Source organism: Mycteria americana, chromosome 14, assembly GCF_035582795.1.
Source record: "Mycteria americana isolate JAX WOST 10 ecotype Jacksonville Zoo and Gardens chromosome 14, USCA_MyAme_1.0, whole genome shotgun sequence".
Taxonomy (NCBI): domain Eukaryota; kingdom Metazoa; phylum Chordata; class Aves; order Ciconiiformes; family Ciconiidae; genus Mycteria; species Mycteria americana.
Window position 1 is genome coordinate 17,465,813 of NC_134378.1, and position 26,278 is coordinate 17,492,090.

Consider the following 26,278-nt stretch of genomic DNA (forward strand, 5'->3'; position numbering starts at 1 on the left):
CTTCCGCTCTCCTGCGCATGCGCGCCCCGCCCTCCGTGGCACGTCGCGCGCCAGCGGGCTGCGGGGCTTCCGGTTCCGGCGCGCCTCGCTCTGGTCCCTGCGGCTGGCGGCCGAGCCTTGTGCCTCCGCCATATTGTCTGTGTGCGGCCGGCGGGCGGGCGGCGAGCGGGCGGCCGCGGCAGGTACCGGCGGGCCGCGGCGGCTCCGGCGCCCCTCGTGGGGCTACGCGGCGGGGGCGGGCGGAGAGGGCGACGGGGAGGGGGCGCCACCGTGTCTCCTGCGCTCTCCCCCCCCCCTCCCCCCCCGCCCCGCTGCGGGCACGGTGTGGGCTGAGGGGCCGCGGCCGCTCCTCAGGAGACCTGGGCCGCGGCGGGGGACCCGGCCCGGCGACGCTGAGGGGGAACGAGCGGCGGCGGCGGGGGAGAACGGGCGGGCCGGGCGCGGCGGGGAGGGGAGGGCAGGGCTCGCCGCCTCCTGCCCGCGGAGGGGGCCTCCGTGCCCCCTGGGGGGGAAGCAGGGCAGGGCGCTGCGGGGGGGCCGCCTCGGCTGCCCTCAGCCTGGCCTACCACCAGCTCTGGGGCCGCCCGCTGCCCCCGGCCACGCAGGAAGGGCAGGGCCCCACGGAAGGGTAGCCTTCCCCTCCCCCCGGCTCTCTGAGCTCGCACGTTCAGGCAGTGTAGGTGTTATTGACTTAAAAGGCTCGGTCTTGCCTTCTCCCCGCCCTGCCCGAAAAAGCAGGGGGCTGCAAGGTGTGCGGAGGGGTAAGGATAGGCCTGTTTCTTCTGGCTCCTACCCCCAGCCACGCAGGGACTCTGTTCTGGGCCTTTCTGGGTTGATGGGGAGGTGGTTTTCACAGATTTCCACACCAGTCGCTCTCCTCTTCTGAAAGCAGCAGTGGTCAGTCTTGCCCCTGCTGTAATTTAGTTAATTGTGCCTTGGGGCAACAGGCTGTGTGGCTGTTGGTAAAATATGCTTTGTAAACGAAAGGGCAGATAAGATTATGAAACCCCATGCGTGTTGTTTGTTAGATTACTTTATTCTTTCTTACTAAGGGCTTTGGGTACAACCAATAAAGTTTGGATTATGAACACTCAGTCATCGGTATATTTTCTGCTGACAGCAGTGGTTGATCTATGCAGAGACTCACAAAGGCATGTGCCTCAGTTCTGCAAGCTAAATTTATGGATCCTGAGCCTCTGTTGTTCATTGGCACGGTCCTTCGTGCCCGTGCCGAGCCCCGGTACCTGTGAGGGAGGTCTGCAATGGCACGGGGTTTGCGCTGTTCAAACCTGCCACTGGCTTGGGGTCTTGGAGAGCTGCTCCTGCGCTGACCGCAGATGCCAGGCTGCGAAACCGGGTGCTGCACGCGCGTCGCTTTGGAGGTGGCTGTGCTGTGCGCTCCACGTGCGCTCACCTGGCTCGTGCAAGTGTTGTCCTCGGTGTGCTCCAGAAACGGCTTGGGAAGAGCAGCTCTTTCTGCGTGTCCGGGTCAGCACCCGTCGGGGGTGACTGGGGGCAACATCATCTTTTTGGAGAGAAGCACATGGAGACAGCAGCATTTCTGCTTGGGGGCAGGTAGCAGTTTAGTTTGCTCTATGAACACTCTCTCTGTTCAAAAACGTAATAGTTGCTCAAAATATTCAGGCTCAAACAGAATCGATGTTCGCACCGTATTGCCAGTTGACCTGGCTGTTGGATGTGACCCTGCCAGCACGGATTCTAGGTGTAGCATAGGTAGGTGCAGAGAAGTCGCTCGTCCTGTGCGTTGTTCATGTTGGTGTGATGTAGAAAAGGACGAAGCTTGTGCTAGGAGAGGGGAGACTGTGCTTGGGAAGGCTAGACAGGATTTGGAGAAAGTGTGAAGCTTGATAACTCCTCAGTTAGTCCTAGAATTCGGATGAGGGTAACGTTCCAGTTCTTACAGCGCAATGCCATGCCTGGGTAAAACATACCAACAGTGGTACGTCCTCTGTGGAGACGCACACTGTGTCTATAACTGGAAAGAGAAAACTGGAATAGGATGCGGCTCCCACTGGCAGAAGAGTGTCCGCTCCTCTATACAGGGCAGTCTGCTTTCTGCCCACAGGAGAAGATCCACCCGTGTCTTGGGGGTGGAAATCTGGCTCTTCAGATGCCTCCTGGCAGAGAAGGGTTTATTGTAAAGGTCCAGACCTTTGCCTGAGTGTGAAGTATGCAGATCTTTGGTGGTAGGCAGTGATCCTTCCCTTTCATCTTGGCAATGGAGAGAGATTTCCCTTTTTTCACCTCTCTCTGTTACCTGGTAATATAATTTCTATTATTTATGTGTTGTTAGTGAAACCTGGTTGTCTTCTAGTTCCCAGTAGCAGAGAGTTCAGTGTGCATGTCCTGCAGCTCGGACCGATGAGCTTGCTGCGTTGGATTCTGCCCACGAGGAGTTGAAACGGGGTTGAGGAAGGTAACATCAACCCTGGAGTGAGGAAGGTAACATCATCTCGGCCTTGGCTGTAGCAGAGGAGGGGAAGCTAGCTGAGTAGCTGGGTAATGTGCTGTGGTGGGGATAAGCCACAGAACATGGAAAAATGTGGTGAGAGAATTGGGTGCTGGAGGAGAAAGCGGGTACTTCCAAGTGGGAGATTCAGAACAGGTTCTCTGGGTTTGGCAGGGCACATGGGTTTGTGGATTGAGGAGAAATGGGTTCTGTTGGGAATATGGCTCTTTGGAAGAGGGATAGTAAAATTGGCAGTAGGTTCTAGCACATGTGGAGGAAATTGGATCATGGAATGTTTCATGGTATTAAGTGGAGTTTAGTTTTGTGCAGGGGCAGTTAATGCTACTTGTTTACTTGAAAAAAGCTGATGAAACATGAGAATGAAGATGCAAACCTGTGAGTGGGGATTACTGGGGAAAGATTTGGTAAAACTCCATTTCCTGAAGGTGAGACACGGAAAGACTTTAGTACTTGAGATGTGGGGCATTTTCAAGTAGTGCAGCTTAGGTGCACCGACATGAAACGGGTTCGTGGTAGGAGTGTTGGGTGTTAAAAGGTGGTTATAGATTTGTGGAGTTGTAGAGAAAGAAACAGTGTTTCTCATGTGATAAAAGGGACGGAGACGTAACTTTCCCTAATTTTATTAAATGGCGGGTGTCCTTATACCTTCTACTTGAATTCTTTTTCTGCATTTTCTCCTTACAGAACTAATTTTCTCTTTTTGTCTTTCCTCGTGTCCTCTGAGGAATAAGGGAAAGGAAGACAGGAGAAGCAAATGGGTGACATTGTGGTGGTGTGATTAATTTCATGTCACATTTCTGAAGACGCGGGGATTTATTTCTGGGTTACCAGACCTGTCACCTCCACTGTTCCTCCATTACTGAATTGCTTACATTAAGGTATCTGTTTTATAAACTATCTGGGCAAGATTGATGCCATCTTAGATTTCATTGTCCTGTAAGGGTCTCGAGAGAATAAACCCCACAGATTTTAAGATCAGGAAGGACTGCTGTGACTCTGGCTACAAACATTATCTGGTTTTGATTGCAAGACAACTCTTGGATAATTTTTCTGAGCTTGGATATCTCCTTCCAGGGGCTTCCAAGAGCTGACTTTCCTGGAATTTACAGAACCTAATTGGAGAAAAGGAGTTCTCCTTTGGACCTAGAAAAACTGCTTTGAAGAGGAGACGGCAGCTTTCTGAACTGGCGTTAGTGCTCTTGCTGAAAGCAGAGTGGTTTTACAAGCTGTTTTTTGGACCCTGTTTGCCATCAAGGTGCCAAACCTATCTGTCGGTAGGAAAGGTTGATAAGAAATGGGATTGTTGATGTGGTCATAGGATCAGTGGTTCACGGATATCTTCTGTTGCTCAGGCATCAGCAACAGAGGAGCAGCAACGTGAGCATGACATGAGTCTTACCTGCTCTTCGTTCAGACTGTTCTGGACAGTTTTATTCAAACAAATGATTTTATTATCCATTTCATGCTGCTGCTTTGGGAAGCTGAAGAGCAGAAGGGAGACCTTGGAGTTCTTTGCGGACTCAAGACAATACCACCACAGACTTGTATTTGGAAGGTTACTATTTCAATAATTTTAATTTTCCACAGAGTTTATTTCTGTCCTTCTTATGACCGATTTCTAATTTTTAAGGAATATTACCGTTTGCAGGGAGGCGCTTTCTAAAGCAGGCTGTCCAGCTGCTTCATCTAATGGCTGGATTATATTATGGCATGTTACTTGAAGTGAATGGCTAATAAAATGTGTACTAGATGGAAGTGGAAAATAATTTTGGCCAAGGTGGAATTTGGTTGCTGGTTGCCAATTGGATAGTCATGTCTTTGAGTGTGAACAGCAGCCCTAGAAAAATGAAGTTGTTCTGTCCGTTTTTGCAGAGAAGTAGGCCTCTGCGCTTGCACCTTCTGGAACAACCAAAGGGTACAGTAGTCTTTTTTTAATTAAGCTAAGTGTAGGGAGAGTCCAGAGTGTTCTGCGGTGTTAACAAAGAATTACGTGCCAGAACTTGCTTTTGCTGGGTGGGAGAGGTCTCGCCGTGTTGTGAAGAAGTGCCCCCAAAGTCCTCCTGCGTGTCCAGGGAGGTGAAGTGGTGCCTCTCCCGTGTTCTGGCCAGAGCCCTCGGAGGAGGCAGTTTATCAGCACATCTTTGCACACGTGTGCGTGAGTTGTCAGTAAATCTTTATTTTTAGTGCTCTGAAAATGGATGAAGGTGGACGCACACAACAAATTAATTTCCAGTACAGAAAAGCAAGAGCTCCTGCAGTGTTCCTTCCCTTACAAGTTTTGTTGCAGATTTCTCTATCTGTTACCAGCGTGCTGTTAAATTCCAGGCTTGCCTTCTGCCGATTAAGCAGCACTTTGATTCAACTCCAGAAGGAAAAGGAGGACTTTTTGCTCACTGAGGAAGTTGTGCAGCATCCAGATTCATGTCAACTTGGCTTACAAATTAAAAGTTACAAGTTTCGGTATTTTAGAACGTATGGCATCCAGGCATATGTCCAACGTATGCATCTTACCAGGCATATGTAAGACGTGTACTCGTCCTAAGCCGTGACTTAATGCTGCGCAGTGGCTTTACGGGGTGATTGCAAGGTGTGAAGAAAGATGCTGTGGAGATGGACAAAGTTATCCTTGTACGTGGCCAACAGTGGTGTGGGTTTGTTTGGCATGGCGAGGGTGGGTTCAGCATTCGTGTCCCTGCTGGGTTACACTGAGTGAGGAATGCTGTGGTCACCAGGCTTCAGTTAATCTCCAAAACACTGGTGTGAAATATTAAAATCTTAGTCAATACATTTACATCGCCTGCAATGTCTGGGAGAGCTGTCTGTCTGTAGCTGTATAAACCCAGCACTGGTGTGTTGTGTTAGGGTCCCCGGTGCGTCGTAGATACTGATTTCTGGAGTTTAATAGCTGTTTTTTTCCATTTGATTTTCAGAACGGTTGTAGCTAGGTTCATCTTGTGATAATAATGATGAATTTTTAGAGAATTATGTTAGAACTTCTACTTTCTGGCAGGGGTTTGCAGCGGGTGTCTCTTGCTGAGCCTTCTGGATGCCAGCTGAACCGTGAAGATGGTTTGCAGTGCATTGCCTGCTCGATGGGAACAGCTGATCACGGGCATTCCCTGAAGAAATAGTTACATGCAATGTACGCTGGTTTAGCCTTTGGCTCTGGTAACTGTTCCTGCCTCTAGGAATTGCATGATCAGATCAATTAAAAACGTATAACTTTTACAGATGGGAGGTACAGTTCAGTTGTCTGAGTTCTAGCTAAATCACTCCCTGTACATGAACCATAGGAGTCAAATCAGCTGAACGATTGGCCTGTCAGTACTCTGTGTGTACTAATTAATGAGGAAAACAACTGTGTCACTTAGCAGTAATTAGGAAGGTAGAACTTTCCAGAGGACACTGCCAGTTGACCTGATGTCAGCTGTGAAGAGCCTGTAGTGGTGCTGAAACATTGCCCTTTGTGAGCCTTCAGGAAGAGTTACCTGGTATTGCTGGGATCTCAGAAACGGTGGTTTTGGTAATTGACTTCCTGGAAAATACTGTCCAAAGCTCCAGCAGTAGGAGCTTTGGTTTTAGTAATGCTCTTAGAAGAAAAAGAATCACTTCGTGTTGAAGTCCTTGCAAGTGCTCTTGCTTTGGCTTTAGGTCAGACCTAAAGAGATGTGCCTCCAAAAAAACCTCACTGCCTTTCCTGCACTCCCTGCTCGGCCTGAACTATCCAGGCAGGGAGGAGATGCCAGCAGAAGAGTATTGTCATCGGTTTCTGTTTTGGGGTGTGTACTGACAGGTTAGTTTGGAAATTCCTGGTTACGATTGTAGCCATTTTTATTTGACTGTGTCAGGAGTCTTCAGCACTGGCAGTAATGATACCCGCTGTGATTTGTGGGAGTCTGGGAACGGCGGCAGGAGAAGCCGCAGGCGTGGGAAAGCAGCAGAGCCTGCACTCGGCTGCTGCGGCCTGGGTGTCTTGCTGGTGTTGCTGCCCACTGCAGCTCCACGGCCTCATCCAAGATCAGTTGTGGCATTTTTGTGTTAGGCGAAGTTTTCCCTTTGCTCTGTGTGCTGTGGAGTAGCTTAGCTATGAGGGAGAGTTCATGATTTTTGGGGAGAAGTGGGAGGTGAACAGCTTTCAAAGTTGACTGTCCTGTATAAAATCCCTTAGGAGACGGAGTGAGGAGCGTTCCCATCACTGGCAGCTTCCTGCTGCTGGAGAAAATCCTGGCTGTTCTGCCCCAGGTACACATGCTGTTGCCAACACCGACGTTTTGCAGAGGACAGTTGTCCAGTTAGGCTGGGATGCTGGAGACCTGTAGGAGGTCTGTGTAAGCTCCACTAAAATTTAGCTGTTACAGGTCTGAACAAAAATAAAGACTAACTGTGACAGAACTTCTGCTAGGAGAGCATGTGGGCACCGGTGATACTGCCAGGGCAACCTGGAGAGCATCAGACGCTGCTTTCCACATTTGTGAAGTGGGAGAGTTAAGTTTTCCCCAAGGCCGCGGAGGTTATCGTAAAATACGGAGTTACAGTAAAACTGTTTCATGGTCGGTCCTGTGACTTCCGTATAGATTGTGATCCTCATTACAAGGGATGACCTCTTCGTTGGCAGGAACTGCGAGGCATTCAGGGGAGGAATCGGTGAAGCTGATGAAGGAAGAATCAGTCTCAATTTTAGGACGTTGCTATTACAGGATTACTCCAAGATGTTTCTTCCAGTTTAACTAAACCTGTCAAGTGTTTTCCCTAGTGACCTGTCATGTCTTATTTTGAATTAAGTCACAACTGTTCCTGTTTCTTTTTTAAGAGAATGTTTGAGGTCGTTATATATGGTTGTTATATATTACGATTTGTTATTTTTCCATGGCCGGACACAACCAGCTGTTTAAAAGAAATCTGGAAAATAATTTTGGTGGAAAAATGTAGTTAGAGCAGACTGCTGTTCCAAAAAAATACCAAGAGAAAAGTTTGATTTCAAACCTAAGCTTTTTTTTTTTTTAACTCAATTAGATTTTAAAATCTGCTTTTCTATTGACGTTGTCCCTTTAGTAGGTAAATGGTCTTCAGGAAAGGACGTAAAACGTCAGTTTATTTAATCAAGGCTTGTTTCTATTTCAGCTATAAAATCATAGAAAAATATAGGTTGCAAGGGACTTCTGGAGGTCATCTGTTCCATACTCATAATGCTGCAGTTCCAGCATCACGAAAATACGCAAATTAGATTTCTTTTGTGAGACAGAGCATATTTTTTATTAAGTTGGTTACTATTTTGTCTTCTTTTAAAGGTAAGCTGGGTTTTGATTAATGTTGGCTGCCAGTAGGCTGTACTCTAGTATTTAAACATGTCTTGATATTTTAATTTCAGTGGTGTTTATCCAATACTAGATGTTCTCCAAACACTGAAGAAGTGAGCACTCCTTCCCTGGGAGGCTCACAGGCAAGGGATAAATGGCCTGTGTGAAGGAAATCATCATTAATTTTATCTGATAATTGTAACGCTTCCTCTCGCTAATAAAGCACATTATACACTCATGATTTCAGAGGTTGGGTTTGAGCCATTTACTATGAAAGGTAATGTCTCACTTGCAGTTGTGGATAAAAGAGAGGAACAACCTTTTGGTTCCAGGCTACTTACTGTAATTCTGCTCTTCTCGGCCGACGGAGGGCTTTTCTTTTTTCAGAATGAACCGGCTGCTGTCTGACTTCGCCTGTTTACAGTCTTAGTCTGTCACAATCGCAGCTGGTAATGAGCTTACATGGGGAAAGTAGAAGTGAGAGGAAAGTGTCTAGACCTGTTTGACCAATCTGTGCATCTTGCTTTCCCCTTGAGGGGACAATGAGGTTGCCTGGGATGGTCTATCTGGAATTGATAAAGTGACGGAAATATTTTCTTGGCTCTTTGAGTTTGGCTTGCTGCAGTTCGGGGCCTTTCTTACTCCTTTGGGACTGCTCTCTGCTAACTGCATTGAGTTCAGGTGGGTCATCGGTAATGATCATGTTTATGTGGGATTGAACATAGTTCACCGAGTTCACTCTGCTCTGTCTGGATGAACTTGGAACTACCCAGCGATACGCTGCTCATGCGGAGGGCAAGTTGTGCTGTCAGCAGCAATCCACAGGGAGACCAGTGTGAAGCGGTGCTCGTGTTCTTGGGTGCATTATTTATACTCCAAACCTTATCCACAAAGGTCATCGCTTGGATAGCACTTGCAGGTTCCTCGGGACACCAGTCTTCTGGAAAGCTCTTGGCTTCCAGCTCACTGGGAGCCTGTATGTGCCCTCCATCCTACTGGTGCAACTTCTTAGGTTTAAGGTTCTGAGTAACTGTGTGCTTGAGAGAAGCTCCATGCCAAAAACATTTCCATTTAAATGGAGGGGAAAAAAAAGATTCCAATATCTCAGTTATTCTTGTCTAAAAAAAAAAAAAAAAGAGGTGAATTTTACTAGAGGCTAAGTAGGTGTGTTCCTCAAACTAATTTGCATAGATTTCTTAGCTATGTTTTGTTGCTACTTGCTGTGAGTGGATACATCTGGAAGGAGAGAGGGCGTAGGAAATTCCTATACTAATTGGGTATAGGTGCTGTAAGTACAGATACTTCACAAGAAATCAAGTCCCCCATGGGGGCGGGGGTTGCCATTGGGTTAGAGTGCATTGTAAGGATGATAAAATCCCTTTTTAAGGGGGGGGGGGGTGTAACAGCACTTTAAATTAAAATGTTTTAAAAATCAAATTCAAAGTAAACACTGAGAGGCTTTTTACCGTTTTATTGAACTTTAGGCACAAAAAGTCTAGCTTACCAAGCTGTTCAGACAATAGGCTACTGTTAGAATAATTCCAACTTTTAAGAACTGATCTCTTTTAATTAATAGACCTTCCAATTAAAAAATTCCTATATGATGGCAGCATAATTGTTTCTGTCTCTTGACGGGGGCTCTCAGGCACTCCCGCGGAGTAATTATCAGTCATATATGCAGTGCTGTATTTGGCTGTGTTCTTGTGATGTTTTTTTGTACACAGGATGAACAGGGTCCTGTGGGGTGCTCTCGGTAAGGATGCTGTGTAAGAGATTAGCTAATGGGCAGTTTGCTAATATTTAAATGGCGTTTTTAAGGGCAGGCCTAGGTGGGAAAACCAGGCACTGGAATTTTTGCATGTTCCTTGTTTGGTATAGCTACCATGTGAGCGGTGTTTGGTAATGTCTTCCCAAGGGGTGTCACCACAAGTGCTAAAACAGAAGAGCTGTTTTCTGTCCTTGGACAGGCAAGCCTTAGCATTGAACAGTGTGTGTCAGACGGTAACTGGAAGCTTTGTCTTCCTCTCTGTGGTCTCTGGTATATTGCCTAAAAGCTCGCAGTTATGTTTCCTAGTTAAGCACTTCTCTACCAGAGAAATTAAAATTTTTAGAGATGCGTTGTGTTTTTTGGAGATGCTCGAGACTACACTGGACATGGCAACCTGATCTAATTAGATCTGTTTTGACTAGATTACTTTTAGCAGTCTCTCCCAATATACATTATTCTGTGATTCTGACATTAATGCAGGAATTAATAAATGACATGTTCTGTTTGGATTCTGACTGCAGAAATAGAACTCATCTTTTATAACAAGCTCAGGACACTCAATCTAGGTGTAATTGCTGCTCATACTGTAGATTTTCTGCCTTAAAACTGCGAGCTAAACTGACATTTGCACGGCCTCACCTGTCCCCATTATTTGTCCCTATTTGTGTGTGTCCCTTCTGTCAAAGAGCTTGGATCCACTGCAAAATTATCCCTCTCTAGGGGCAGCGAAAGCAAAATATATACAAATTCCTTAGCAGTTTTGAGCAGAGAGAGTGGAAAGCTTTCCGGCAGGGTAAGTTTGTATATGTGCGGAACTTTGCTTTAAAATCAAATTATCTGTGTAGACTCTCTCCTCTTCCTGTATAAAGAACAGTAGACAATAATACCTACCTTCATAAATAGGCATTGTGTGCCATTCTTAGACGCTACAGTCCGATGATTTCCTGAAAAAGCCTTTCTCTGAGCAGTCTGTTACAGCATACAGTTTGTGCTAGGCTAGAGCTACGTGACAAAAAATACCCACTGTGAAATTTGATCTGTCTTTCGATAACGTGATTGATTTTCCTTTTTTTATTATTTTTTTTCCTTGCTGAAACTGATCTTGCTAAGCTGGATGAGGTGGAGCAGTCATGTGTTCTTCATTGATACCGAGTTCTACTTAAAAATTAAAATTGCTAAGTCATCTTAGATGTATATAGGTTCAGTTAATTCTCACACAAGGAGTACTGGGCAAAGGAAATTAGCTAGTGCATGTCCTGCCAGAAGCACATGGAATGAGGAGAAATAAAACCACAGTGATTAAACTTTGAAATCTAATAAATTTCACTGTACTAAAAGTGTTCTAGTAAACTTGCATGCTCTGTTAATGCCTGAATGTTTTTGGAATGTACATCTAATTTCTGAGTGAGTCATGCCACAGAAATGGTTTGAGGTCTTAGATGATTGCTGCCTAATCTTCTGGAAGTGTATTTTGTTAGAGGACTAACATTTTGTCCAGAAATAGACCTTTTTTTTTTTTTTTTTTAGTAATACTTCATATTCTTCCATTAGCTGAACACCTGGCTGAAGTGCTCTGTCCTTCCTTTATCGGGCTGAGGCCTCAGTCACACCTCTGTTGTGGACTTTGGAACAGTGCCGTGTCCCTTTTTAACCTTGAGGCTGGATTACTGCAACCCTGTCTACCTGGAGCTGCCTTCAACACCGTTTGTGTGTCAGTAGGTCAAAAAATAACCCACGCTGCCAAGGTCCGTACCACCTGAGGAGGCTTAGTCCCCACCAGAAGGAGACTCGTGTACGTTTCTGCCTCCATTTCTGCAGAACCAGCTGCTGGTCAAGTTGTGTGACAGGGTGAAGGACGTCAGACCTGTGTCCTCTGGGTCCTCCACCATCTTCATAGCCAGTGGGTCTTGCCGTCGTCCTTGCAGCAGACTGAAGTACTGCAGACCTCGAATAAATGACTTGACACTGCCAATAGAGCAGGATTTTGCTTCTAGAATTTTGTTCTGGTGTAACATATCCTGATAGCCTAAGCTAACTGCTCTGAGCAGGTTTCTAGGTCTTTCTGATTAATGGGGCTGCTATTTCCTCCTGCAGTCTGGCAGTTGCCCATTTTCTGTGAAGGGATAAGATTGGCATAGCAAATAAATACATTATATTCGTTTAGATTATAGCATTGCCTGCTGATTGAGTGCCTTTCTATAAACAGGGCTGTATAGTCTCTGCCATATGCTACACACCAAACAATACTCTTTCATGCTCCGACGCAGCTTCCTTCCTTGTAAGTTATTTTGAAAGCTGACAAAGAGATTCTTGTACTTAAATGTTTAAAAATGTGTTGGCTTTCACTTGTGAAAGATTTGAGAGGTGCAGAGGCACTACTTTTATTTTAGGTAGGACAATATTGATATAAAACTGTAGTAAGTTACTGTTGTCTTAAATATTCAGAAATTAGCATATTTGTCTCTGACATACAGTAACTTTCTTTTGAGTTATTTGGACTAGTCTCAATACTGATGAAACTCAACAGAAGTTTTGCAAAAATGACATTGTAAGGAGGAAGAAGTGGAGGTGCTTACCAGAATGGAAAGAAACATCTTTAGACTGTTGCAGCAGAGTTTTTCTTTCGTGTTTGGGTAAAGCACCATAATCTGACACAGATGCCGCTGTCTTTTGGACAGTTGGATTTAACGTCTTGACTACAGAAAGTTGTGACCAAACCTGGTGCCCCATCCCAGCAGAACTCTTCTGACCGCCTCAGTTTGTCGTGAAGTCTTCTGAGCATCCTCAAGCCATTTAATTCCTGAACGGTTCGTAATGACTGGCCTCTCTGAGATCTTCCTGATGTCCTTTCCTGTCTGACTGCTAGTTGGGCACGTACTTTTCCTCATGATAGTCTGAAGTGTGGATGTAACTTATCGCTATAAATGTCCTACATCTTCTGGAGAATGCTATTGTCTGTGCTAGGACTTAACTGCATTGTACAGCGTGGTGCTGCTTTTTTCCTTAAGTGAGCCCAGAGACGAGGCCCAGTGGCTGCCTGCTCTGTAGGTCTTGCTCACTTTCAAGTGGGCACTGGGTTATATGTAGAAGGTATCTGTTGTGGGATGATGGGATGAGATGTCCGTGCAGGAGGGCATGAACAGGGTAGCAAAAGCCTTCTTCAGAATATGTGGAAATGGGAAAAATGTTGTACTACGAAAATCCCCAGAGTGATGTTCAGACTTCAGCAATCTTGTCTTTGGATAACGTTTTGGCCCTGATGCTGCTTTCAGGTGAATACTTTTACATTTTTATTTTGTGGGGAAAGCAGCATGAGTGATTGTGTTGAAATGCCATTAAGCTGTTTTATACAAGCCTGCACAGTGATATCCAGGTGGGAGGGTGCTTAAAACTGAGAAGATCCATGCTCGGACACAGTGTCTGGAGTTCTCTGCTCTCCTCTAGAAACCTGTTCCTGAGCTGACCAGCCTTACTTTGTACATAAATGCTGTGGTTAGTACCTGCATTTTCCAGTGGATGGAAAGGGCAGAGTAGTGGAGGATCAGTTCAGGGTTTGTTTTTTTTTCTTTCCACAGAATGAATCGACGTAGCCACAAACACCTTTGTGTGTGAGCACATGAAAGGCTTCAGTCCTTTTAAGAATTGCAAGTAAATCCCAAAGTTCTGATTTAAATGAAAATTGGTGTTTCTAGAAGTTGAAACTTCAGAAAGTGCTTAATTTAGGTTGCACAGGTGACCTTGTTGATCTGTCAGCTCTGTTTGCAGCATCGTTTATTAGTGCACTGCAAGAGGTGATAGCTATACAACCTCGAGTGAAGGAAGCATTTTGGTTACATGGGATGGCACAAGACTTCTTCCTGGATGGGGGAGAGATTGCAGCCGATGGGTGTTGCTTTCACTCTGGAGCTGAAAGGAAGGAGTCTGTCTGCAGATACAGAGCACATTGCATTTCTTCCCTTTTGGAAAGTTATCTTTGCAACCATAAGTTGGAAACTACATGCTGAAAGTTGCAAGGGGGTGGGGGTGGGGGTGTTACTTTTGCTAGCGGGGCCAAGTGGTCCTGTCCTGTGTGAGGGAGAGCAGACAAATTGTTTTCAAGCTCTGACAATGATCCCAAGCCTCTGGCTGGGCTCCAGCCTCTCCTTCTCAGCAGCTTTTAAAGATTAACTTAAATATTTTTATAGTATCTTGAGATTTTAACCTCTGGTTTATTTTCTCTCTGCAGGTGGAAGAATCTGAGGCCTTTATCCTCTGTCCAGCTTTGCAGTTCGGGTAGCCTCTGATTTCAGACATCTCATCATTTCCGCCTGCCAACCTGTCTGATATGTCGGGACCCGTGCCGAGCAGGGCCAGAGTTTACACGGATGTGAACACACACAGACCCCGGGAGTACTGGGACTATGAGTCGCATGTTGTTGAGTGGGGGTAAGTCTCTGGGCTGCCTATAGATGTCCCTGGACTGGGATCGATCCCAGTAGGATCTGGCATAGCGGTGCGTGGGGAGTTCAGGCACCTGTGCTGCATTAGGCTTTTTTGTGCTCCTTGGCAGATGTCTAGCATGCATGGCAGTGTTAGGATCACAGCGTTTCTTTGGAGTTGCAGAAACGGCAGAATAACCTGTTGTCTGTCTAAAAGTGTTTCTTGTCAAATTTTTAAATCCCCAGCAGTGCAAGAACATTTTCAGCAGCTCCCTTAAGAGTTTGTTTTGAAGAATTTTTGCCGGGTAGTCAGGAAACTTGTCCTTCCAGAGGGCAGAAAATCTTTATCTGAAACAGTCTAACCAGCCCTGGGTGTGGGGCTGAAAAGAAGTGAAAAGACATCTGATGTTGCTTCTGACTTGCATGAGTGACGAGACTCAGCAGACTTAAATAAGTACATGCTATTTTGTGACTTGTTGCTCAGCTCTCTGCGAGTGACAGGAAAAGACGTCTGCTGCTTTTTGAAGGAAGGAGGTGTCTAAATTGAGTTCATGACTAAACCGTCCAAGAATCAGACAGCAGTAATGCCAGCTTCGTAGCTCTGCGTTCCTGCTTTTGTATAGCAGGGCCCAGACTAAGTTCTGTCCTCAGCTTTGTGGCAGTTCCTGGTTTCTGAAATGTACACAGTCTTCTGAGCATAAGTGGTGTCTTGTGCCTAGTCTGTTTTTAAACAGGCTAGCACTTAAATTTTTGGTCTTACTGGCTTTGTTGATTTCTAACAACATTATACAAGGAAAAATGTAGCTTCCAAATATAGAGACTGGTGGAAGGCATAGCTCGAGTTTGCTGATGTTGAAATGCATAGTTGGGCTTATGTTACCTACTACAGAAGAAATAAGTTCTGGATTGAATCTAGCTTGGGCGAGTAGAAGCTCCGTGTTTCTCTCCTAATTCTTAATTATCGTGTTCAGGAGATGTAAGACACTAGTTAATCCACCTTGTCTGGAAGGTGAGGCAGTGATTTAGTGTTAAGGAGCGGCTTGGAAATTGCGATGGAAATGACTGAGCTCTTTGGAACTCTTAACTTTTTATCTCCACAGAAATCAAGATGACTACCAGCTAGTTCGAAAATTAGGCCGAGGCAAATACAGTGAAGTATTTGAAGCCATCAACATTACAAATAATGAAAAAGTAGTTGTTAAAATTCTCAAGGTGAGCTGGGGATTGGGCAAAAGCTAAAATCTGTCTTGAGGTGATCAGGAGGCCAGAAAGTGCAGCATTTGGTCTAAAATGTTCGATGCTCTAAGACTGAAATCCTTAAAGCCTGGCTTTGGAGTGTCATTCAGTGAAATAGGCCATCATTTTGAGCCTCCTAACAGAAGCCCTACACTTGGTGATTAAGTCAGATCTCTGCCTGTAAGGAATTAGCCTCTATCTTAGAGGAGTCCTGGTGTGCAACACATTTTTACTTGGAGCTAAGCAACCCCTCAACAGCTGACTGGAAAATTCTCACCTTCTCTAACTACCCGTGCCCTGGCATGCTGTCATGTGCATAGAGGCCTATGAGCTATGGGATCATTGTCCTTTAAAGCCACTGCTTAGATTTAGGGACTGCTAACCTTAAAACTTTCATTTCTGCTCTGCATGTTCCATTGCACAGGTAATATCCTTCCAGATTGAGTAAGGGTCTCCTGGATGCTGGTTATTCCACAGCCTTGATTGGTGAAACACCTTCATTTAGTGGCCCTCAGATAGCTCATGGACTTCTCAGTTACACATTTATCACATGCCAGTTAAGAAGTTTTGGACTATCAGATCATGTTCAGACAGCTTTAAAAAAAAATAGGCCATCTTCCTAAGCCTCATTCACATGAAACTAATGTTCATAGCTGTCAGGGTTGTATGGTTAGAAAGGAGACTGCAGATATTTGAGCCTTTACTGCAATGATGCATAATCAAGTAACAACAAAATCTAGCTGTTTGAACTTAACTTGCAAAGGCTCCAATGTATGTTCCTGACTTGCAGTCCCTACCTTGGTCATCTGGATGTTGAGCTGGCTATTAACCTCGCTTTACTGGAGTGCTTTGTCTTACACTTTGCATTTTTATTCTTCAGCCTGTTAAAAAGAAGAAAATCAAGCGTGAAATCAAGATCTTAGAGAACTTGCGAGGCGGTCCCAATATAATCACCCTTGCAGATATAGTAAAAGATCCTGTGGTGAGTATGGAAGGAACTTAAAGGGTACGCTGGGGTTGTGGGTGAAGTTGCTGTGTTTGACTTCAGCTCTGATCTGGCTTTTTGTTTTCCCCTGCTCTTAAATCCTGCTTTTGAATTCCTTAATCAGATCAGCTCTTAATCTGATTAACTTCTTTTAGAGGGCCCTTCCCCCACAGGTCCCTTCAGCCCCTCACTCTGTAAGGGTGAGATACCGGTGAACTGAGACAAGTTAATTCATTTTACAAACAGTGCTGCCAGGGGCTGCAGGCTTTGGCTCTGCTTTCTCTGTCTGAGGGGAATCATAAGTATGTCTGAGGCAGAGGGGCTTCTAGCAGTTTTAGGAGTAAAAATGGTTTAATTCATTATCCTGAATGAAAACATACTATCTCAACTTAACATGGCTGAACACTTTTCTCTCTGTTTTAGTCTCGGACACCCGCTTTGGTTTTTGAACATGTAAACAACACAGACTTTAAGGTACAGTGTGGGATGTGAACTTCTAATGTTTTCCATTTGAAAGCCATTTATGTTTTTCTGGGGAAAGGCAAGTACGTAGGGGGCAGGCAGGTTATTTAATAATTTCCTTCCAACACAGTAACTGTCTTTAAAGGTAAATACACTTGGGGCAGGAGTTTGTCATTAGTCCTTTAGTACCATTTTGCCACAGAAGTTACAAGATGAGAATCCAGATTCCAAGTGGTATTGTAACCTTTGGAGCAAATTAATCTGTTATCTTGCGGACCATCAGTGCCTGTCTTTTTGAAACATTTTGCTTTTATGTTCAGTGTATAACTATTTATTGGAACCACTTTAAATGTGGACAGCTGTTTCTGTGGCTTTCCGTACTTCTGGGAAATGGGATTTAAATGTTTCTTTGTCCCCTTCCCTACTGACCTGTCCCAGGAGAAGAATGGCTGTGCAGTGCTGTCTGGAATAGCTTCTTAATGTTGCAGAGCACCCTTGGTCCTTTTGAGACCCAGTGTGCAGGCATAATGCATCGTGCTGGTCGTGGGCGAGTGCAACCTGAGGGAGCTAGTGACAGGAACCAGAATGTACTGTCTGAGCAGAGCTGCAAGTAAACTATGTATGTGATTTGTAAGGGGAGAGGAACAGGCTGATCAGAGTTGGGTGTGGGATCCGAGTAACTTGGGAAACTTTTACTGTTCCTTCAAATGGGTTTGGAGAACCACAGCAGCAGAGAACAGGGCTGGATTGTTCTGGATTGGCAGGGATGTGATATTTTTTCTTGGGTGCTGAACACTGATACGATGTGTTTGTGTCCCACAGCAATTATACCAGACATTAACAGATTATGATATTCGATTCTACATGTATGAGATTTTGAAGGTAAGTTGGTGTTTTGCTGTGTTGTCGGTTTATTTCTAGGATTTGCACTCAGCTAATCCTATAGAGATGGTTATCATGTCACTAATGGGGGCAAAGAGAAGAGAAAGCCTATGGAAGAATTGGGCAGAAAAATATATATCAAGCCAGTATCAATTGTTCAGCCTTGTTTCTGCAACAAATTCTATCTCTCTCTTTTTTGAGGCTAGCAGAGCCTTTGGGTACACTGAGATAACTTAAGATCCTCAATTAAAAGTACATGTAGCCTCTGAAAACAGAAAATAGTAAGCTGTTACTGGCTGGTTTTGTGCTTTAATGTAATGTGAGTCAAATGTATTTGTCCATTCTTCTGAGACAAATATTTTCTTCTCAGGACCCTGGAGAAGGGGAGGCTTGTTTGATCAATAGTGCCTAGTAACTATGCTCTTAGGGACTCTGAAATGCCATTTTTATGAGGAAGCACATGTGGTGAAGTCAAAACACTTCTGTTGCTGGGACTTCCCTTTGAGAGGGGGCTCTAGAAGCGTTTTCTGTGGTCCGCAAGTCTAGTCCAGGATATAACACTAGGCAGTCTTGTCGTCTAGTTAGACTTGGTATATGTGAAATGCTTTTGAATGTGATTGAACTTGAAAGGTTCTTGTGACTCCAGCGTCTGTTTCTTTGTATGTCACCTACAGGCTCTAGATTACTGCCATAGCATGGGAATCATGCACAGAGATGTCAAACCTCACAACGTCATGATTGACCACGAGCACAGAAAGGTAATAACGGGGGGCAGGCTGGAGGGCAGAGAGAGGTCCTACTTTTCTCTTGGCAAACTAGGATCCCTTCTGGGTACTCCTCTGTAGTGGTACTAGCAGACATCTTCAAGGGGGGCCACACGGCCGTCATGTGGAAATGTAAAATGAAATTCTGTACACTGCTTTTTTTTAAGTTTTTATGGGTTACCTGTCACCCATAAGTAGGGTTGGTAAGGAGAGGTATTTTATTTAGATGGTTGGTGATTATGGGTGTGGGGAGAATATCTAAACAGATACTCCGATCAGCTTCAAATTAATTGAAAATAAAAGACTTGTAAATGAAGCTTCAGGCTAAACTCACCTGTAGTGTGGTTCAGCCAGTGGAGACCTGGAGCATCCCTTGAGCCTTTTTTCTTTGTTTTCTGCCATTTCTAGCTTAGACTAATAGACTGGGGTTTGGCTGAATTCTATCACCCTGGCCAAGAGTACAATGTCAGAGTGGCTTCCAGATATTTCAAAGGACCTGAACTCCTTGTAGATTATCAGGTAAGAATTACCAGGATTTATCACTGACTTTTATATGGAAAGTCTGTGCCATTTCAAGGTAGCAAGCGAGAAATTCAGATATCTAGAGACCTGAAGCTAAAGACAGTCCATTCTAAAATGTATCGCAGAAAGCAGTGGCTATAAAGCCACTGAATTAAAGAAACTAATGAGTAGTCTCAGGACCTGAGGAAGAGCCACAGAACTATCATCATGCATCTCGGAATACAAATGTTGAATATTTTTTTTAGCAAGGCTGCTTTTGCAGTAAGGTACAAGAATGAAAGAAAGTCCTTGTGGGATTAGCTAGTACTGCATGAACTTCTAAATCAAGCTATAAAAGCATCCCCGTATCTGATGGCAGTTTGCATTATGGAAATGCTGTGGGCTGGCAATAGCGGTGTTACTGGTGACTTGCAGATCGTGCCGGTTCTGAATGAAGGCGCTTCCTCATCTGCCCGTGTACCTTGTGGAGTCCACTCCTTTTGTAGCTTGTGATGCTTCCCTTCTCAACATGCGTGTCTCAATGATTCATAAACGTTGACGTCTGCAGTGAAAATAGAAAAAGGCACTGGTCTTTAATATCTTTAATGGACAAGGATGGAAATAGGATACCTGCTGTTCTGCTAATTGCTGTATCCCAGTTTGAGTAACTGGAACACTGAGCTGAACGGTGATCTAGTGATGAAGATGCATGAAGATATTTCAGTCTGTTCCCAGTGTAATGTGGCCGTGTTTGTATCACTGGAGGGAGGGGGGACCCTGTTAGTATCTGTTCTGCTTAATTCATTAGAAATTGAATTGTCCTTCTGGTTTTGTACAGATGTATGATTACAGTCTGGATATGTGGAGCTTGGGTTGCATGTTGGCTAGTATGATATTCCGAAAGGAGCCATTTTTCCATGGCCATGACAACTATGATCAGGTGAGAGCTGGTCATGTACAATCTCTGTTCTCTTAGCACAATGAAGGTTTCCTGCTTACACTTCTATCGAGGGATCCGAAGAAGAATTTAAGCATTTCTCTAATGGCTTCTTTGCTCAGTTTGAAGCCACATTCCTTTTCTCAAGTGTGCAAGATTATCTAACCAATTAAATAGAAATAGATTTATAGTGCTTTGTATTTATGAGCTCCTCAGTAGATATCTGGAAAAAGTTACAACGATAGTTATATTAAGGCTGGTTCTGGTATGTAGATCGACTATTCCTGAGGTTATGTTATGTGCAAAGCCCCTGCCCCTATCCACCCTCCCTCCCCTCTGTATAGAAACTGTGGATTTGGTACAGTTCTATCCAGATTCTGAAATCGTTGATGTGTTGCCTTTGAGGCCAAAATTTTTATGCTTTAACATGTGCTCTGCATCTGAACTAATGTGCAGGCATTCAAGAACAGTGACCTTCTGTTCTCAAACCTTCATTCTGGAGCCCTCCGGGGTGGCACTTCACCCTTCACGTTCAAGTTAAGAGAGTTCCTGCTTTTTTGACCAGTTATTCTTGCCTTCCCACCCTGTTGGTTTTGAATATTTTCTTGCTACAAAGGGAGTTAGTGTTGCAAGATCTCAAGTTTTAGTGGTGTTAGGGTACGGAGCTCCCTCCTGGCTGCCTTGCGTTACTAAGTTCCGACTGTGAGCGGAGGCATGTTCATGATGCCTGTGATTGTATGTGGCCGGGGAAGTCAGAGCCACGGGACGACCCTGTGGCTGCTGGTTCAGACTACTGAGATCAAATTCAAGCTCCCAAGGGATTCGGCTGCTGTATCGTCACACTGGCTCTGGCGTTATCATACCCTCACAGCAGTGACTTATTTTTCTGTTTGTTCCCAGCTGGTGAGGATAGCCAAGGTGCTGGGAACAGAAGATCTGTATGACTACATTGACAAATACAACATTGAACTGGATCCACGTTTCAATGACATCTTGGGCAGGTGAGCCAAGCTCCAGAGCAGCTCATAAGCTCTTGGTAGACCCGGACAGCTGCTGCTTTGTCAACAGATCTTGAAGTAAACAAAGTTACGGGAGAAATCGGAGCCAAGATTCTTGAGAACTGTCACTTTGGACCTTTGATCCCCTTTGCCAGTTCCTCCCATGGTCCTTTATCTGCAAATGGACTTGAGGAGAGGTTTTTAAATGTCATCTAGGCAATAAATGAACTGGTGGAGCATAAAGCATGAAGGGCAAATGCTCTCTCCAGTATTCTGGGGGAAAAAAAAAAAAGTGTTTCTCAGAATTACAGTGCAGAAAATCAGGTGCTGCTTTAGATGGCATTTACATATTTTTTTCCCTCATAGAGTTATTTTGTGTGACACGTACCAAAACTACAAGGAGCTAATGTTGGGGGCGTAAGAGACGAGCAGAAGCTGGGATTTTAGGCCTGTAAATCCATTCTGATCTTGAGTCCTCATGGTGTCCAGGGCTGTGGTGGCTGTGCCGCCGCGTGGAGACACGGTGTACTGCTGCTTCGTGCTCTGGTACGGCTCAGCCCCCGTTGCTGCCACACCAAGCAGCGGCCCCTCTCGGAGACAGACATCTGTCGCAGTTCTTGCTCTTTAAAAAAGTGAATTTTGGCGTTGATGTCCTCTGCCTAGCTTGATTTGGGTATCTTTTTCTGCAGACACTCCCGTAAGCGATGGGAGCGCTTTGTTCACAGTGAGAACCAACACCTGGTGAGTCCAGAAGCTCTGGATTTCTTAGACAAGCTGTTGCGATATGATCACCAGTCACGACTCACAGCGAGAGAAGCCATGGAACATCCCTACTTCTGTAAGTACCGGCTGCTGTCATCAACTGCTCTCCAAAGAGTTCTTCCTCTGCCTCTGGGAAATCTCCGTTCCAGTAGGTTGTGCAGATAGGAGCTAAGAACAGCAACATAATAAGCCTGGTCTCTGCAAATAATTGCGCTGGAGCTGAGGCTGCTTGTCTCCGTGGTGGATAAAGTAGGCCGCTGCCACCTACACCAGCTGAGGAAACAAAATGTTATATGCCCGTGTCAGGCCAGTGAATCAGCAGCTCTGTGTTAAAGCAGCTTTGGTGCTAAACCCGTGCTAATTTCAGCAGGTGTCTGGGTACAGGGATTCCTGTGTTTTGATAAAACCGGGTAACTGGTTTGTTGGGAACCAGGCCCTTTTAACTCCTTTTGTTACTAAATGTGTACCTTAGTGAAGGGTATATTCAGGTCTTGGTTTTGCAAGCAAAAATGTAGCTTTCACTAGTAAGTGTTTTTAAACGCTTGCTGTTTTTCACAAATCTTGATATTTAGGTTTACGAAACAGCTGTAACAATGCAAAATATGAGTATTTGCTCAGCTATATTCTTTTTTTTTCTTGCTGCTGAATGGACTTATGTAATTAACAAACAGTATAGATCTGCGTTACGCCTGTGGCAAATGTTCAAGTGAAACGTTCTGCAAGTATGAGCATTAGTAAAGCTGAAAGCTTTGAATGTGAGAGTTGAACAAACAGCTAAATTAACTTGTGTGCAAATAGAGATAAAGGTTGTACTGAACTCAGTATGAGGAAGGGCAAAATTTGAAATTCCCTTGTCTGATGCAGTAGGCTTGGGAGGCAGGAAGGGGTTGTCTCTGTTAGATGGTAGCGTTATTTACCCACAGCTGAAAATAAAAATAAAAGAGTTAGCAAGTAAACTGGGGACATCTTACAGAAGACAACAAGCTCCAGTGACACTCATTACAACTCACAGGCTGCTGTGGGATGTCTATAGAGACATGACATGATTGTAATTTGTGATAAATCTTTCTGCTTGCTACACCCATTTGCTGGGTTTGGCTTTATGCAATTACACAGTTGCTTAGCATAGGAAGGAGAGCAACTTCACCTTCATTGCCTTCAGCTTTTGCTGTCTAGCAGTCCTGCTGAACTCCAAAGCACGTTATTTAGGTGACTCTTCACTGATCACGTTACCTTTGTACCTTCTTGGGTGCTTCCCGCTGGAGTTGGTGGAAGCTCCTGTGTTCCGGTAGATGATGGTTGGTGTTATTTGACGTAGGCAGCATGGCAGGACTGGCTGAGCACAGAGGTCGCGGGCAATCAGTGTGCTTCAGCTGCTGTCTGGCAACATGGCATCTAAGGGTAGTGTGCTCTTCCTAGATCCCATCGTGAAAGACCAAGCTCGGATGGGCTCATCCAACATGCCGGGTGGCAGCACTCCTGTCAGCAGTGCGAGTATGATGTCAGGTCAGTTCTGCTCTTGACTCTTCTTGGTGCATGGCATTTTACAGCACTTATACGCGCTGTGTGGATGTGAGGATGCAGGAGGGTGAGTTCTGCAGGTGGGGCATTAGATCATCTGGGACCAATGACAAGGGCAAGGAGGGCTACAAAGAAGTGGGTGGGAGAGCGTGATAAATAAGGCCTCGCTGCAGCCTGACCTGCTTTTCTGGTCTCATTTTAAAAAGTGCTTTGCAGTTGGATTTTTTGGCAGCAGTTTGAAGGAGAGTGATCCTGCCATACATCTGCCTGCAGTGACACTTGTATGTATACAAACCTGCGCTCTTTTCAGAGGCTGCAGGGAACACTGACAGATCTTTAATCTCAGCTTATTTTGGCAGCTCTGAAAACGTCGCAAAGCGGCAGCAAACTGACCTGCAAAGAGACCGCTTCATTTAAGAAGCTGAGCTGTCCTGGATAGCGATGCACTGGTTTCACTCTAATTCCTGCTTACCTGTCTCTCTTGCAGGGATTTCTTCAGTGCCAACACCTTCACCCCTTGGACCTCTAGCAGGCTCACCCGTCATTTCTGCCACCACCACTCTGGGGATGCCCGTTCCAGCTGCTGCAGGCGCTCAGCAGTAGTGATGGGCTCTGTCTCCTGCTGCCTGAGCTGAGTCAGGTGGGGAAGAGGTTTCCCCCTCCACCTCTCCTCAGGACGCAGCTCGTGCCTGGCAGGGGAAGGGAGGGGATGAACGCTTTGGAGGCACCGTGTCTGAACTGTTGCTTGTGGATTTATAGTAGTTCAGTCATTATATACAAAATTATTATAGGCTGATTTTTCTTTTTTTACTTGAACTTTTCGTAACTCAGGGGATTCCCTGAAAATACCTACAAATGGAATATTTCTCGGACAGTTCCCCCCTCCCCCTCTCCCCACCCCCCCCCCCCCCCCAAAAAAAAAAAAAAGTACTCTTCATTTAAGAACAAAGATGAATCAACAGCATTTCCAAGCTCTTGCATCCTGCTGGAAATCTCTTCTCTTCATGTTCCCACCATTACTCCTCCACGAGCCTACACCTTGGGGGATTGTGCTGTTCTCCAGAGACTACCAAACCAAGTCTTCGTGAGGCAGGGGAGGGGGATTCTTAAAGTACCGCTCACTTTAACCCCATGTCCTGCATATGACTCAGCCGGGGTACGCTGAGGAGACAATTCCAGTATGGAGAGGTGGTATAAGCTTAAAAGGAGTAAGTGCAGATAATGTCTGAAACCCTAATTGGATTGAATCATGTCTCCTTAGGAGCCAACCAGAATGCCAACTCACCCCCTTGCATGTAATTTTAGTCTTAAAAGATGAAGTTACTGATCCAATTGGAGTCCTTGCCACCTCCTGAGAAAGGTGCTCCTGTAGAGTGAGCCGTACTCTAATCAGCCCCTTTCTCACAGAGGGTTCTTCCTGCCATTGCTTGGCTTGGATCTCTGGAATTAGTTTGTTATTGGGTATATTGTTTTTATAAATTGTTTATATAGGTTTCAAGCTGGTGGCTACTTAAAGCTGGAAAAATCAGACTGCGCCAAGTCCGATATCACATCTTCACCCACCATCCCCTCCCTCACGTGCCATGTGGTGAGAATACCAGTTACCTCACAGTCTTGTAAATATGCACTGAGAGGAAGGAGCGAGCAGACGTTAACTTAAACTGAAATGGTAGATCAGTAATTGTGGACAAATATTATCATTGACAACGGAAAAGCACCCTTGTTACAGCCCTGCTACCCCTTGCTGTGTATATATACTTTGTCCTTCATATGTGAAAGATCCAGTGTTGGAATTCTTTGGTGTAAATAAACATTTGGTTTTATTTATCGAGGTTAGATTTAAGTTCCCTGTGTAGAGGCCTCCCTGGGGCGGCGGTACACTTTGACACAGGAGTGCCCGGCAGCCTCCCCGCGCGTACTGGGGAGGCCGTGTCCCTGTTCACACGCACCTGCAAGGTGAGCAGCGCAGAGAAGCCTTACACAAACGTCACAAGCCAAAGTACCTCCTGGGAGAAGGATCTTTTTGCCATAAAACCCTCCTCTTCCGTCTCGGCCCTGATGGATGGGGAGGGGAGATGCTGAACCAAGCCTTAGTTTTGTGTGTGTGTTGCCGTTTGCTGGATTTCGATGCCTTGGTTTCGGTCACGTCATGCTCGCAGGGCTCCGCTGGAGCGGCTGTAACCACGGTGGCACCCGTCCCTCTCGGTGACCTCCCGTCCTCAAGCCATCGCAGCAGTTGCTTGCCCTGGGCATTGAGTGCGCTCCCCGTTCCTCAGCAAGTGCTGAAGCCTTCGGCTCCTGCTTGTCCTCCGAGCACCCAGCCCTCCTTGGCTCCTCTTTGGGGGGGGTGATGGCCACGTACTTCCATGTTCCTTCCGTTAATTTTGCAAGATAGGGTGGAGCGTGTGGGCCGGGTTAAACCGACTGAAGAGAAACGGGGCAGGAGAACATGAAACATCCTCCTTTCTGTGAGGATCACTGGCAGGGGAGATGAGGTTTTTCACGAGCACCAGGGTAGCTTTCTCCTCCATGACTTCATCCGCTGGAAATACTTCGTATTTTATGTCCTAGAATGATGTGAAAGTTGGACCGTGTTGACCGTTTCCTTGATGTGCTGTAACGTAAAAGCACCCACTATGCCAAAAATACAGCTTGCCGTGGTTTGCGCTAGGTTGTGAGCTACGCGGGACGTTCAACCCGCTGCTTTCCTGTTATTTTCACCTTGAGGGAGGTTTGCAAACCGGAGCGCCGGCGGCTCCCTCCGAGCTTAAAGACGGGGGTAAGCCGTACGCAAGAGGGGACGGTCGACGGTCCCGATGCCCCTCAGCCCTCGCGCGAGGAAGCACGGAAGGCGGTGCGCGGAGGGACGTTTCTGGACGCGACGAGCCCTCGCACCGGGCGCTTGCTGTCGGCGCGGCCGCTGCCTCGCTGCTCCTCGCAGCGGCGGGATCCAGAGGGGTTTCTTTAAGGGTATTTTTTTATGGGGGTGCCAGCAGCACTGGTGGATGTATTAACCACCCCTGACGGCGCTGGGAGGAAGCCGTGCGCGGAGGCCTCGGGGTTTTTTGTTGTTTTTTTTTTTTTTTAATACAAAATTTGAAAGAAACGGCCCAGCGCGGGGAGAGAGCACGTGCCGCCCGCTCCCCTCTGCGCATGCGCAGCCGCGCCGCGCCCTCTTCTGCACATGTGATCCGCCTCAAAGAGATGCGCCTGCGTATTGAGGCGCCGTGACGTCCCGCCCGCGCGCCGGCGGCGG

The 26,278-nt window shown here is 45.9% G+C and overlaps 1 protein-coding gene across 2 annotated transcripts; it reads left to right on the forward strand.

The window, feature by feature from the left end:
- Nucleotides 1–29: 29 nt before the first annotated feature.
- CSNK2A1 (casein kinase 2 alpha 1) lies at nt 30–24,853 on the forward strand. 2 transcript variants are annotated; one of them, XM_075517534.1, is made up of 15 exons: nt 85–182; nt 2,336–2,463; nt 3,216–3,369; nt 13,782–13,981; nt 15,075–15,186; nt 16,091–16,192; nt 16,619–16,669; nt 17,480–17,539; nt 18,214–18,297; nt 18,712–18,822; nt 19,643–19,744; nt 20,642–20,742; nt 21,429–21,577; nt 22,921–23,007; nt 23,510–24,853. In XM_075517534.1, exons 4-15 carry the CDS (start codon nt 13,881–13,883, stop codon nt 23,623–23,625), a joined length of 1,176 nt encoding a protein of 391 aa, XP_075373649.1. In that variant the 5' UTR covers nt 85–182; nt 2,336–2,463; nt 3,216–3,369; nt 13,782–13,880; the 3' UTR covers nt 23,626–24,853. The 2 variants fall into 2 exon arrangements, with proteins under 2 accessions (XP_075373648.1, XP_075373649.1); XM_075517533.1 differs by lacking the exons at nt 2,336–2,463; nt 3,216–3,369 and having other exon boundaries at nt 30–182.
- The last annotated feature ends 1,425 nt before the right edge of the window (nt 24,854–26,278 follow it).